The sequence below is a fragment of the Onychostoma macrolepis genome, chromosome 05, assembly GCF_012432095.1.
Source record: "Onychostoma macrolepis isolate SWU-2019 chromosome 05, ASM1243209v1, whole genome shotgun sequence".
Taxonomy (NCBI): Eukaryota; Metazoa; Chordata; class Actinopteri; order Cypriniformes; family Cyprinidae; genus Onychostoma; species Onychostoma macrolepis.
In genome coordinates, this window is record NC_081159.1 from 12,461,821 (window position 1) to 12,476,980 (window position 15,160).

At 38.3% G+C, this 15,160-nt stretch overlaps 1 protein-coding gene across 1 annotated transcript in view; it reads right to left on the minus strand.

Moving 5' to 3' along the window:
- Nucleotides 1-1,118: 1,118 nt before the first annotated feature.
- rhobtb4 (Rho related BTB domain containing 4) overlaps nucleotides 1,119-15,160 on the minus strand; it is a 30,486-nt gene continuing 16,444 nt past the window's right edge. Inside the window, exons 7-11 of the mRNA XM_058775643.1 lie at nucleotides 14,243-14,361; nucleotides 7,948-8,098; nucleotides 7,451-7,539; nucleotides 7,148-7,253; nucleotides 1,119-6,353 (exon numbers count right to left, since the gene is read on the minus strand). Coding sequence (XP_058631626.1) covers nucleotides 6,172-6,353; nucleotides 7,148-7,253; nucleotides 7,451-7,539; nucleotides 7,948-8,098; nucleotides 14,243-14,361 — 647 coding nt within the window. The 3' untranslated portion in view covers nucleotides 1,119-6,171. The remainder of the gene's footprint in view (nucleotides 6,354-7,147; nucleotides 7,254-7,450; nucleotides 7,540-7,947; nucleotides 8,099-14,242; nucleotides 14,362-15,160) is intronic.

The following is a 15,160-nucleotide window of genomic DNA, read 5'->3' on the forward strand; positions in this document are numbered from 1 at the left end:
TCACAGATCTGATGACACAAGCACTAGGGCTGTAATCAGTGTCTAACAAACACACACCATGGAGACTTTCTGGTCTGTTAGCCACCCGTCTACACAGACACCCCCCCTTTCGGGGCTGCAGCATCAATTACAGCATATGTGTTGGCTTTGCCCCTTCAAAGTGTTACTGGAAATGTTGCAGTGTGTGAGTGTGAGTGTGCACGTGTGTATGGAGATGACTTATTTCCTGTGATGTGTATTCCTTCAAAAAATGCAACACTGCAACCACCGGTGTCCTATATGGAAATCATTACCATGTCTGTGTTTGCATGACAACCAAAAACCTCATACTACAACTGTTTTATTAAATCACCTCTGGGGACTGGCATTTTGATCTGATTGTTTCAGGCATTTGACTGAAGGACTGGGGGAAGGAAGGAAGGCAGTCACTTTGTGATGACTCAGCCATTTTGTCTGCTACTTTGTGAAGGAGAGACAAAAAAAATAAACACAAAACAAAAGAGCCAGCTGAATAAAAGTAGTGCTTCTGCAACAAACCTGAGCAGCTCAACTAGCAATACGTGGTATTAGTACATGGAAAAATGGTCATAATTCTAATGCAAAAATATATGTGACATATTATATTATATATAATATTTTGGCAAATATATTTACTATAGTTTAACGAGAGCAAACGCTTAAAACTGTGTATGTCTCCCTCTGCAGGGCATTTTACAGTACTGTCTTTCCACATAACAAGCAATCACCTGTACAAATCTTACATATAATTGTGTACATTTCCCATTTATGTGTAAGATACACTGAAAAAAATGCTATAGGATTACTTTGAAATAATTTTCACTTTTATTGATAATAACAAATAAAACAGAAGTAACACATTGAATTAAACATGAAATTTTGAAGTAGAAAGACTGAAAGTTTTTTTTTTTTAAATAAAACTCCAGTACAGCCAATCTTTGTTTTATTTACAACTTTGAAAAATAATTTTTACAGTGTATCTGAGAACAGTTATAATCTTTTACATGTATTTTTAAATGATTATTACATTAAAATGTTAATGTAATTATCTTTATGATCAATAATTAACATTTCATAGCAAATAAAAACACACAAATAAATGAGTTCAAAGAGTTCAGTTAAGTTTTATTAAAAGCCAAGCAAACATTAAAATACTGAAACAGATAACCTTTTTCCAACCCCCTTTTTTGCTCCATTTTGTACAAATCACAGTTGTTCAAAAATATTACAAACGATTCAATAATTCAATTTTTTTTTTTTTTTTTTTGCAACAGCAGCAAAACATTCTGATTTTGTATTTTAAAAGCCCTTAGTAGTGTGTATGGTGTGTGTGTGCTTTTTCTGATTCAGAACAAGAACAATAATTACAGAACAGGTATCAGAAACAATAATCAAACTAAGTTAAAAAGAAAACCACAAAGTGCAAAACAGCTTTAAATAGTCACAGATTTGAAAGAGGAAGAGAGGTCAAGGGTAGGGTCAACAGTCAGTGACACCTACCTCACCTCAAGAAGACAAAAAAATGGCAAGGACACCTCACCACAAGTGGAAAGAGGGGCAGCGTCTGCCAAAGGGCATACAAGTGCTCCACTATAATTGACAGATGTTGTTCTGTAATACGGCCCTTTTCTTTCATGAAGATGAAGGTGGATTTCAAAGCAAAGAAAGGAAGTTGGTTGGAGAGCCCCTCTGTTGAAACACAGAAACTAACAAGGGCTTGAAGTGGTCTCTGCCTATGACCTGAGGTCAGATTGTTAATTTTAAGATTGTTAAAAGCAGTAAAATGTGGTTAACCTTTCCAGTTTATTACAAATGTTGAGTGTTTTCATAAAAATAAAATAAAAAATCACCACAATAACAGCTTTCTGGAATTAGTATTTTACAAAAAAAAAAAAAAAAAAAAAAACACCTAAATCAAAGTCATATTCCAGAAAGAATGTTGTGTAACATATCTCCCCTGTCCTACACCAATTTATATCATCCTTAGCCTTGTTAAATGTAAAAAAAAAAGAAGAAAAAAAAAAAACACACAAAAAAAACCCCTGACCTTCAGTTGACTGTAGAGGGTGCAAGTGTGCCTCTGACTCTGTTAATGTGCATGTGTTTACATTCACTCTCATCCAAACGCTTATAATCACCGTTCACAACAAGCACAGGTTTCCACTCAGCTCAGCACTAACAAAATGGGGATGAAAACATCTCAAATGTTGGGGGGGGGGGAAGCAGAAAATATTTCACATCACTCAAAGAACTGAAGGTATTGCTACATGCTGGCCACAGGCATGCAGAAGGAGCAATACAGTGGTCTGATAGCTGTCAGCTAAAGTTTGTGGTGTCGTGTGTGTGTGTGTGTGTGTGTGTGTGTGTGTGTTTGTGTTAGTGCACTACAATTACCTTGATAAAAACTAAAGGCAGTGAACTCTCTTCAGAAAGATTTTTTTTTTTTTTTTCAATTAAAGGCACGGTAACACAACAATAGACCACAATTCTCAAGTGCTCTCACGTTTCTTAAACTAGTGGACTTCTAATGTACTGTTATTAAATAAATAGAACTACAACCACAATGTGTCATTAATAATGAACATGATAAACATTTAGTATAACATTAAGTATCTGTAAGGGTTTTGGATGGACTTTTTTAAAGTTGTAATGAGGTGCTCTGATTTTTTTATTATTTATTTTTTTCAATAACATGATGAAAGTGCATGATAATTCCTTAGTAATGAAAGCTACTGTTAATCATAATTACATACACGTTAGCGCTTAGACCATTCCCATGCACATCTTACCTGTAAACGTGCACCGATAAATACTTTACAGTTTGTTAAATTGAAAGAAAATCCACAAAGAATATCATTTGTATCAAATTTGAAGCTAAAGTGCATATTTAGCAAGCAGTTATACTGTCTTTCCTGTTTTTAGTCACTGTCTGAATCAATCTCTCAATTTAAAGTGATTGTTCACCCAAATATGAACATTCTGTCGTCGTTTACTCACCCTCACGCATGACCTTTTTTTCTGTGGAACATAAAAATGATTTGAAGAATGTTTTTGTCCATACAATAAAGTTGAGTTGGATGCCATTGACTTCATGGATGCCACACACTTCTTTTGTGTTCTTCAGAAGAAATAAATTCATATAAAACATGTTGAAAGAACATGAGGGTGAGCAAATGACAGAATTTGCATTTGGGGTGAACAATCCTTTTAAGGGCTAATAGACCTTTCTAATACTGTTTATATGAAATCTACTAAACCACCTAATTTCAACAGAAAAAACAAATCACATGTCCTTGAAGTTAATGAAGGCATATTCGATTAAAGCACAAGGTACAAAGACTTTGAGCAACCGACATAAAAGTCATACAGTAAGTATGAGGGATTTTTTTTTTGTTTTTTTTTTACGTAAGCACAAAATACGTAGGGCCATAATGAGCACCGTTTTAATGGAAGAAACCATTCCATGCTACAAAATGTTTAGAAACAGTCAATGCCATGCACATCAAAGGCAGACCAACTCTAAAATAAAAGTGCAAAAGCAAACAGTCAAAGAACAAAAAGTGCTAAGAAGCCCAACAACGCTTTCCATCCCAACAAGCATGCTGATGTTTGAAGTGTTCTCGAATTGTTATTCTTTAACTCTAAGGGGCAGACAGGAGAGCTGCGATTAAGTACATAATTGATCGCAGAGCCAGTCTGCAAATACACAGTAAGGTCTTACATTCGTTACTTTACTAATTATTAAGCCTTTAGGCATAGTGTGGCATCTATAAACATTCATTTACTTTTCTGCCCCTATAAATAAAGCATCTTAATGGGATGAACCTACAAAAGTGCCCCTATGGGTGAAGATGGTAGCATACAGCCATACAGCATCTGCTCTCCTGTTCCCTCTTTTTTTGTGATTTATTTATTATTTTTCGTGTGCAGATCGGCCTGTCTGAGCACATGGGCTCTGTGTGTCTATTTTTGTAGCTGTTGATGATTTCGTCTCGTCTGGTGCGAAAAGCAGGGTGCAGCCTTGAGGAAGCGAAATCAGAAAGCCAGAAATAGAAAAAGGGTGGCATGGAAAACTTAAAATGTCTCTCATTTCTCACTCACCTCCCACCGAAAGTAGTTATTAAAAACACTTTTGTTAAAAGGCACGAAACAGGCAAAACAAACATGCTTCACCGAGAAATACTTGAATGTAGAAGGGAAAGTGTAACAATGGTCATAGGCACTCATGTTTTCAGATGGAAGGCAGTCGAAACAGACTCTTCACAGCGCATGCACGTCTGAAAGAGGAACCAAACCGAGAGCAGCTGTTAGCATACCACTGTCAGTTTAACCACAAAACTCGAAATCGAAAGCTTTTCAATCAAAAAAGAAGGATAGACTTTTGATTTGCAGCTTATGTTGGGATATTCTGTTATTAAGATTGTCAAAACTTGTGTAAAGGGGCAGTCACACTACACTTTTCCTTCCATTCATACTCATGCAAATGCTGGATACCAGAATCACAATGTTCCGGGTCTTTGACCTGCAAATTTGTATCATGTTTAGATGTGTGACCAATAGAAGACTATTACGTCATGGCTTGACAGCTTAGTGGAATTAAACAAACACGAACTTTACATTTGCAATTTCGCAGCACTGCAGAAATGATTTTTTAAAAAGACACCACATAGCGTGACATCACATCACGACTGTTGCTCAAAGTCTAGTGTAACCGCCCCTTAAAGATATAATGGGTGAATGGTTGAACGCTGTGACATTTAGCAGGTTAATCCTGAGCACCGATTTTATCTGCGTATGTAAAGTGCAAAGTGAAGCGTCACATTGCAACGTATCAAACACTACAGGAAGTGGATCGATAGTTTCTCCCTCAGTTTGGCTAACTGCAGAGGTAGAGGAGCAGAGTAACAGAGGGGAGCGGCGAAGGAATACGAAACATTGCAACCTACGTTTTGGTTCGCCAATAGCTAAGATTGAAGTAGTGCTACAAAAACGAGTGTAGATGCGAAACAGGATTGACAAACAAATGAGTAGCTAATACTTTCGAAAGCAGGGTAAACTCAGAAGGCATGGGCGCCCCCCCAGTGGTGGAGGTGAAAGGCAAGCAAGTCGAGGAGCTTGCTAGTGGTCATATCACAAAGCTCAATCTACAGAACGTCATATAACAGCTGTGACTGTTAATACTCTCCTGGCAGTGGTAAAAATAGCCCTAATTTTGTAGTTTACTTGCTGTCAAGTTTTTGTTTCTGCAGATTTTGGTAAGGCGTTTGTGTTTGAATGAGTTGTCCGTGTGTATGTCTGTCTTTGGTGCTGGCCTGGAGTTTTTTTAGTGAGTGACAGACCTGAACTACACACCCCTTCTGTTCTACCACATGAGCAAAATTTAGTAACAGGACAAGCAATCTGAAAAACAGTTCTTCAGTAGGCAACACAATTGGTATTCAGAGCCAATATGGGGCAATGGAAGATCCAAAATGGAGAATTGTTTTTAGTGAGAATGTAGGCAAGGGCAATAACCCCTTTATTTAAAAATTTCTCTTTAAATATATATATATATATATATATATATATATATATATATATATCCATATCCCTGCCGCCATTTTAGTTGCTAGTTGTATTCAAAGCTAAGCTATGTTTCAGCTTGTAGGCATTGAACATGACGGTTTTCCCAGAAATAGGTCTCACAGAGAAAAGCTCAACACAGCAGCACCATGCAGCATCCGTGTGCCTGGGCGCCAGCGCTCAGACAGGGTGCTGGTGTGAGTGTGTGTGTGGTCTTGTATAATAATAACAGTCTTAAGAGGCGAAAGCAGGTCACTGCAATGATGGCATTCCCTATGTGATGTTGCGGCGAGACCTGTCGCATTCGCACAGTAGAACATGTAACATCGAGAGTGAGAAAGATTTGAGACTTCCTCTGGGCTGTCTCCCATTTAATGACACATACGCTTTGAGCTCTCATGGCGGGCAGCCCGCTAAAGCCCGAGGCGGGGAGGGAAGGTTAAAGCTCAGAGGCAAAGAAAACCCGGACTCGCTTCCAGCAGTCGGGATGGATGCACAGGAACAGGGATCCCCAGGCTTGGCTACATGCCTCTGGACTGAGATGAGGGAGAGGGGTACAGGGGGTTTGAATGGATGGATGGAGGCAGACCCTCAGGAAATGTGGGGTGCTGAGGAGGATGGATGTCTCCAGAAGCACCAGCCCCGTTTAGTGTGCTGCTTGCGTAAGATCTCCTCCTCGCGCTCTCGCTCTTTTTGAGAACGGAGGTAGCGGTCTTCCTCCTTCAGGAACCAGACAGGGGGCCAGCGATGCTTCTCAAAGTGTTTCTGGTTTTCTGGAAGAACAAAAGGGCAAGATGAAGGAAATATAGTGGAAAAATCTTTTTCTTGCTCAGTACTTGTATCTTGTTTTTTCATCTAAAGATCCTTACACCAAGAGACATTTTCTTGAGAAGTAAGATATTATGCTAGATATTGTGTTGTATTCAGAGACATAATTCGGAAAACTTTATGGCTAAAGCAAAAAAAAGCAAATGGTTTTTACTTTGTCTTTGATTTCAGTTTTTTTGTTTCCCCAGTGGCAAAAGTTTTTATTCATAAATATCTTGTGTAATATATATCATGTTGCTTAGATGTTTAGCTATGTTTACTTGAAAATAAAAAATTCCACTTGAAGAGAATAATGTTTACGAAGTACAAATTAGAATTGTAAAATAAATAAGTAAATAAACTTTACATACACATACAGACACTTACTTTAAAAGTTTGGTACAATTTATTTGATCAAAAATACAGTAAATTCAGTAATGGTGAAATTTGATCACAATTTAAAATATATGTATTTTAATATACTTTTAAATGTAATTAATTCCTGTGATGGCAAAGCTGAATTTTGAACATTATCAACTGAATTATTATCAACTTTGAAATCAGTTGTGGTGCTCAATATTTTTCTGCTCAATAGAAAGTTCAAAAGAACAGCATTTATTTAAAATAAAAATCTTTTCTAACATTTTAAATGTTTTACTGTCACTTCCGATCAATTTAGTGCATCCTTGCTGAATTTATTTCATTCATACATAATATAAATCTAATAAATAAATGAACAAAAGCACTTCTTGCTCCTTACCAGGAGACATAGTCTTCATATCTTTAGGGAATTTTCGACAAACGCTATTGTAGTTGGTGCAGATGTGATGCAGACACCAGGCAGAGAGCTGTTTGGAATTGTGGAACTACAGCAGACAGAAAAGCAGAGTTAGCACAGCGTGATTTCTCTCAATGAGGCTCATTTGAAAAGCAAAGTCTTTTCATCCTTTGAAACTAGAATAATGTAGGCTATGAATGAATGGTAATTCTGTAATGTGCGCCATTGGTTATATTGCCACTTCATTACTCAGTGCATTGTTTGCTTCATCTTTATTAATGTTACCTGAGCCATCTCCAGATAGGCCAGCACATGGCCATCAATGTCCAACCCTTTAACGGACAACTGCAACAGCTCCTCAACGGCATGTTGTTCTGTAGACCATGTCAAAAGACCACACAACAAGTGTTAATATGTCAGCCATGAGGCTTAATGGTTAACAATTTGCAAAATACTCCATAACAACAAAATCGTCAACAGCGAAAAAATTCTCACCTTCACCAGTGTTTTTTTAGATAATATTTAGTTGTAGATAGCATTTATTTTTGTTTATTTATTTTGTTAGTTAGCACCATGTCTAGTGGCTTTGATGAGTTTAAATGCTATCATCTGTAATATTAACCAACATTTGGCTCACAAATGAAGTCTTTGCAAATTCATGCTGAAAGTATAAGATCTCAGATTATTTTCCTCTCCAGGCCCATTAGCCACAGAATTGTACAGTGCTTTTTCAAGGTATGCTGTCTGCCTTCGGGTAAACATAGAGCCATTATTAAACCTACCTGTTAGAGCTACAAGGCGGGGAAGACAGAGGCGGTTGGCTAGTATTATAAGGTCGATTGGCTCCAGTTCATGACATGGTGTTAACACACCACAGTACAGAAACTCCAGAACGGCTCTCATGCAGGCACAACTGGTGTTGGGGATAGAGACCTAAAAAGAGAAACGGAGAAAGAAAAAGACGTGGCGGTTAGCAAAAACAAAACAGCCTAAATATTTCAAGTTCACAGTTATTAACAAAAGCCCACGTTGAGAAAAGTTTGTGTGAACAGATTTCATAACCCGTGCTGAGGAATGTTTATTCATAGCTCATCTCCAGGACATGGAAACTCGAGAGGCAGATTGATCCGGGGATGAAACAATCTGCTCAGCACCTCTCCCCTATTGAGACCTGCATGGTCCTGGCCGCTGACCATTAGAGGAGGCCTTCGTGTTGACATGGCAGGACCCAAAGTGGCCAAGGAAGCGGTTAGAAAGGGATGCTCGTATCCAGGAAGGCTCGTGGAGGAAGGGGCCTGAGAAGAGCGATAGGAGGGCGAGGGCAGTGGCCACCACAAGGGGTCTTTCATCCTTCAGGAGATTAAAGCACTGTGTGAAACCGTTGACAGTCTCAGCTTAAAGCTGTGGAAAAATAACTCTGTGGGCTTGTCGCTACGGGAAACCTGGCCTCTGCATAAACAAGAGCCAACAAGCCAGCCTACAGGAGAGACTGTCATCATATAACAGCGAACACAGAATATGCTTCACAGAACAAATACACAACATTCAGCAAAACTCTGTTCCCATATACTGATATGGCAAATTTTGTGACCGCCAGAACATATTCAAAACAACCACTTGGTGCACCAATTTATTTATGGTGTTTATAACCTCTTAACTTTTTTAAAAATACTGTATTCTTTTGCTTTTAATGAATGGATGTACATCATATTAGTACAAGGCCACATGATCTTTCAAAAGTTTGGGGTCAATAAGATTTTTTTTAAAGAAAAGACACATTAAATTGAACAAAAGTGACAGTAAAGACTTTCATTATGACAAATAATATTCTATTTTGTTCTTTCTTAACTTCCTATTCATCAAAGAATACTGAAGAATTACAAAAATGTCAAGCAAGGATAATAAGAAATATTTCTTACGCAGCAAATCAGTATTTTAGAATGATTTCTGAATCATGTCCTATCTAAATAAAACTTATTATTCATGTGACACTGAAGACTGGAGTAATGATGCTGAAAATTCAGCTTTGCCATCACAGAAATAAATTACATTTTAAAATATATTAAAACTGAGAGAACAGTTATTTTAAACTATAATAATATTATAATTTTGTAAGCATTATGATATAAAACCTTACTGACCCCAAACTTTTAAACAGTAGTGCATTTCATAAATACAGTGCAATCCACTTTTATCATCTTTTACAGAAAGTTGCACTTTTAGTGCCATTGTAATGTCATGGTGAATTTAGGAGCCTACATGCCACTGTGAGGTCCCTGGAGGCCACATGACATAATCTGCCCACGTCCAACACCATTCATAACCAAAATCACATAAACCCAAGCTTAAAGGTAGAAGAGCTGTTGTTTTGACTCTGCTTTGGCTGGAGGGTGGAGAGCAAACAAAAGCATGCTTATTCTTTCAGCTCCAAGGAACGGCCAAGGAATTAGGGGAGAGCTTTCAGCAGGGACACAAAGAGGAAAGTGCAGAGTCTGTGAATCAACCCATGGCAACTTTCTCCTTATGCCGTCACCATGCTCAGACTAAGCAGTTATTCCTCTGTGAATTAGGACAGGATGCAGTGGATTTAATTGCCTGTAGAATTACCCTGTTTGAGGACTGAACACTTACAGGGTGCAGATGCTTATAGCAACCTGGAAACCACTAGCCCTAGCATCTTGTGAAGGGGTTTGTCCAATCACAGGCAAACATCTTTATAATGCTTCAAATAATATTGATCACATACATCCAATTTAGGAATGACTAGACAGTTCCACTTACCCTGAACTGCACCAACCTTCTGCTTCTTGCTTAGCGAGTTGTGCGGTAAACTGATCTTAAATGCATCAAACCACAAAAACTATCACAACAGAATCTGTACTGCTTCCACCACATGAGTAGGAGGCTGTGGGAACAACGACCACAAGCTGACATAGATTCTATATGTCAGAGATGGTACATTGGGGGGGTGGCAAAATGACACTCAGCGGTACTTCTGAAGCCTTGCGGTGCCCTTCACCTGTCGTCTCAAAGCCAATTAACAGAATGTCAGTGTGAATATGACCGTTCATTATGGCTAAAGGGCAGACTTAAAAGACGCAGAGGGGACACAGTAGGCAACTTCCTATTAAAACCTAAAGATAACAATAGTGCTGTGAGTGAATGGAAATTTTGTTTGTCTCAGTCCTCAAAAGCACAACCAAACACCGATCTATTGAATGCAAATGATATGATATATATATATATATATATATTATATATTATATAGATAGATAGATAGATGGATAACAAGACTGTTTAATATGCATTCAATAGATCGGTGCTCATTTAAAAAATTCTCTTTTTCATACTGATCCGCGTTGATAGATGGCAGTGCAGCATCTAAAAGCACTGATGTGTCAGTACTTAAAGTATATGAAGAACAGCAATGCTTATGCTAGGCAGAGAACTACTGAATGCACCATTAAATGTAATCTTTAACAAACTGCAAAATAAATATCCTTTTTCATACTGAACTTGATACCTAAATTCACCAGTTTTTAGTGTTTTATTTTTAATTGACTGTAATTTCAATTAAATGGTGATATTAATATGCTGTGTTAATTTGTTGTTTCTTGGAAGAGGAAGAATTGAGAAAAACAATGCAACTACCTTGAGAAGAAAATGGGGTCAAGACCCAAGGAAATGTGTGTTAAGGAGGAAGTGGTCACCTATCAAAAGCAACCAGACTCTTTCTCATCAGCATACACCGCAGCCACAGTCTCTGCATTCATTGTCTCTGTTTTCACTTCATCTTTGTCTCACAGGGAAAATGTGACAGCTTCTCACATTTGAGCTTCCGCTCAGTCTTGCACTAATCACACTCAGAAGTATGATGTTGCTGAAAGGAAGCGTCTCCCGTATGTTCAGACACTTCCTGCCTTAAAAAGCAGCATGTTCAAAACAACAGAGATAGACCAGCAAGGCTTTCTGAAGTGTATTCACATTGAGTTTCACGCGACGTAAATGCACAACACGAAGAGACCTATAAATAACATTCAGATTCAGAAGCGGTGTAGATATTGTATGGATTTTTAAAGTAGTCTTCAGTAATAAGTATGTGCTGCCTAACCTTAAGAGATATTTATGCACAGGACTAGAATAGTAAAGCTTACATGTGGTATATCAATCAAGGACAACTCTTGACTCTGTGCGTCACAAACCGAAGAGACAATAATGTGCAGCCATACACAAGAAACATTTGAGTACAGACTCTGAAAAGTCCACTTATGGGTGAACGATCAGCTTTATTCAACTGAATGACACTTTATAAATATTTGCCACCCCAAGGACTTGCAAGGGCTTTGTATCTGGTTATACAACACCTTCTGTGTCGGCTGCTGCACAGACAGTGACAAGGGCTCGCTGTATTCACAACCTCATTCTAAAAATAGTATAGTGTTCACTACAACCAGTCGCTACAATGCCTACTCTTTGCCTCGCATCATTACTGTAATGTACGGAACAGGCTCCATTTTTTTAACATTTACGAAGCACACTGAGTCGACAACCAAACAACCCATCTCTCCCTCCTTGTGAACTCCTTGCTTCTGATGAGAAAACATCTTGCATTAATTATGCTGTGCACAAGAGACAAAAAAGAAGTAACCCTGCCTCAAAGATAGTTACTGTACTCACTAATACCAAAGTAGAATAAATAGACATTAAAGGAATACTCCACCCAAAAATGAAAGATCTCTCATTTCCTAACCCTGACTTTCTTTCTTGAACATGAGAGATTTTTAGAAAAATAATCCTTGTGTCCATATAAGTCACTTTGAGTCCATATAACACTCGTGAATAAGAGTCTCAAAGTTGACACTTAAAAAAAACACACAAACAAGACAGTAATCCATAAGACCAATTTGATGAATCAATGTCTTCTCAAGCAAAACTAAAGTGGTGTGTGGTCAAAATACTAATATTTTTATTATTACTTATATGCCTCAATAAATGATCACTTCCGGCCAACTGTCATGTACTCTCGTTTGATGTAAACATCAGCACACAGTTCTCTGTGCTTCCACGCTGCTTAGTATTTATTAGTAATTTTCTCGCACAAAACTCTAGTAAGCTTCAGAAGACATTGATTTATCAACTGGGGTCTTATGGACTACCGTCGTGTTTGTTTTGTGTGGTTTGTGAAGTGCCAGCTTTGAGGGTCCCAGCAACTAGCATTATATTTTTATAAAAATCTCTGTTTGTGTTCATCTTAAAAAAGAAAGACATATGCATATAGAACGGCATATGGGTAAGAGAATTTTTATTTTTGGGTGGAGGATCCCTTTAAAATCAAACCTTATTATGCTATTACACTCCTTAAAATTCAACGCTTGACCATAGAGCATGTCAAGCTTGTCAAAGCAGAACCAAGTTTACTTGTCTCTGGCCACCTTGTGTTGATCTCTACGTGACATACTCTCAGCCGATGCTGTCAGAATAGAAAAGCAGCCAGCATCCTATTTCCCACATCAGTTTGTTCTTGTGCTGTAAATCTAGCTCCCTGTAATGCTTGTAAAGTTATACAGGGTGATCCTGTTCACCGGCAGGCCTGGACACCTATAACTCTCTGCCTCTGGTATTGGTCAGCTTGGTCCCAAGTTCCTGCCCTTAGGGAGCTTGTCTTTCTAGAACTTGAGCTGACAGCCGGTAGCCCAAGGAAATCAGAGAGCATGCACGGGATAGACCTGGATAGAGTTATGTGCAGGTGAGATGGGCCTCCGAAAGGAATACAGTGAAACCTTACCTTTGACACCTGACTTAATAGTTCTGGATGAAAAATACATGAGCTAAATTTATGCCAAGAAGAAACTGTGATATGTTAGAATAATTCCATAGAAAACAAGCGTAACTTAATCAAAAACTGTGTGGAATGGTTATCATGTGGTTTTAGTTAAATACCACTTTGAGACCAAAAATCTACGAAAGGTTCACACACAAACACTTCCTGTACATGTTAACATGACCGTGCTGAGGAAATCACTAGAGGAAGTGCCCAGTCTAACAAACTTCCTGTCACTATAAACTCAGCAATGCACTGAAACACACACACAAATATGTGAGCATGTTTTGGTATGAGAGCGTGCATAATCTAAAGATATGATATCATATATATCAACTGCTGTGTTGCAAAAGCAAATCACATGACAATGAAATAAGCATAATGCAGACTGAAAATAATTACCTGATTTAACATGACCAGAAAAATGTATTAATATATATTAATATAACTCTAACATGATGTAAAAACTAGACCAAATCCTAAATTTGTCCTTCAGCCTCAATCGCTGCAAATAAATCTTTCTAGACCCCTTCTAGTTTGTCTCTCTTGAACATGGGAGCGCAGACACAAAGCAGATATATCTCAGCATGTGTTCCCGCTGGCACAGGACCTCCTCTAAAGTCTCAGCATCAGACTGCCTGCAGCACTCTCCTCAGAGGCCTGTTTAGTACTGCGGGGCTGTTAATTCATCCATATGGATGAGATGGTCTCCTGTCGCAGCTGCATCAATGTGGGTCAGGCTGTCATAGAGGCGGCCTAGTTTTAACTACCTGTGCCACTTTTTTAGTGGGATCTGTCAGAGCTCCAGGGTAGGAAGGATCAAGGTGACTGAGACTAATCAGTACTTTGTGGTTCCATAAATAAGTTTAGGTGAAACTTTGAGAAATGCGTTGAGCCTAAATCAAACCCATATGACGTAGACCACTGATGTCAAAAATACTTGTACTTTGGTATCTAGTCAATGCTAAGAGAATAGAACCAATAGAAAGATGCTTGGTTTGAAAGTTGCCTTTATGCATATGCTACACTATTAAAAAAGGGCAGTTTTAGTCTGAAAATTTGTCTTATTGCACAATTATTATAATTTTTTATCTGTCAGTGCAGTAACACAAAATAGACTTTCGAAGACTAAAATTGTCTGCGCCAAAAAATATATGCATATATACTGTGTATGCGTATGTATATATATGTATATAGCGCAGATAGTGCTAAGCTCTTGCTTTAATGAAATATGAATCACTAAAATCTCTACTCACCTCCTCAATGTAACTCTCCATGAAGGATCCACGAAACATGGCTGCCATCCAATCACAGCTTGAGATGAGCAGTGGCTTGTGGGCTGGCAGATATCCGTCGTCCAATCGAAACACCACATCTAAAACCAGGAGGAAAAGAGCACACATCTCGGCGTGTGTCACAGAGTCGAGGCTACAGAGGGGGAGACAGGTGGACGGACGAACACAGAGACAGACGAAGAGACAGATAGACACATAGACCAATAATAAATAGACAGATTGACAAGGCTAAGGATAAGAAGACAGAAAATGTGAAGGGAAGACCAGACTGGGACCATATAGTGGGCAAATTTATTTTAGCAGCAAATTCTTTAGAGACTGACATGGATGACTCCACGAGTTCACTGTGGCTCACTAACTATGTTAAAAAATGGATGATGTTGGACAGGTTGTTTAGCAGTATGCTGTGAATATCAGGAGGGCATGATGGGAAAAAAGCACCTAATTCAATTCAATGCAGATTTCTACTCTAGGTGGGGAGCAAACAAATCTCTAATGATTCAGTTTATAAACTTCTGCATACCCATAGGGAATGTACAAGTAGTCTTCAGGCCACAATGGAGATGAAAAACGTTCTGGTTTTCAAACATGAGAGAAGCACCTTCATGGTTGGGTAATGAGATTATGATAATTGCAAATGATGCAATGAAATAAACAGGTGTAAGTGGAGAATAAAGGAGTGTTGAAAAAGGTTAATTATGACAAACATGCACACAACACACAAGACGTGACAACAGAGAGTAAGCAACACAGAAATCACAAAGCAGAAAAGCAAACACGTCCACAATATGCAAATATTCACTGCAATGAAGGGATATTTTAAAGCACTCCACTGGGTATTTCCTTAAAAACAACAAAGAGACTGAATGAAGGAAAGGA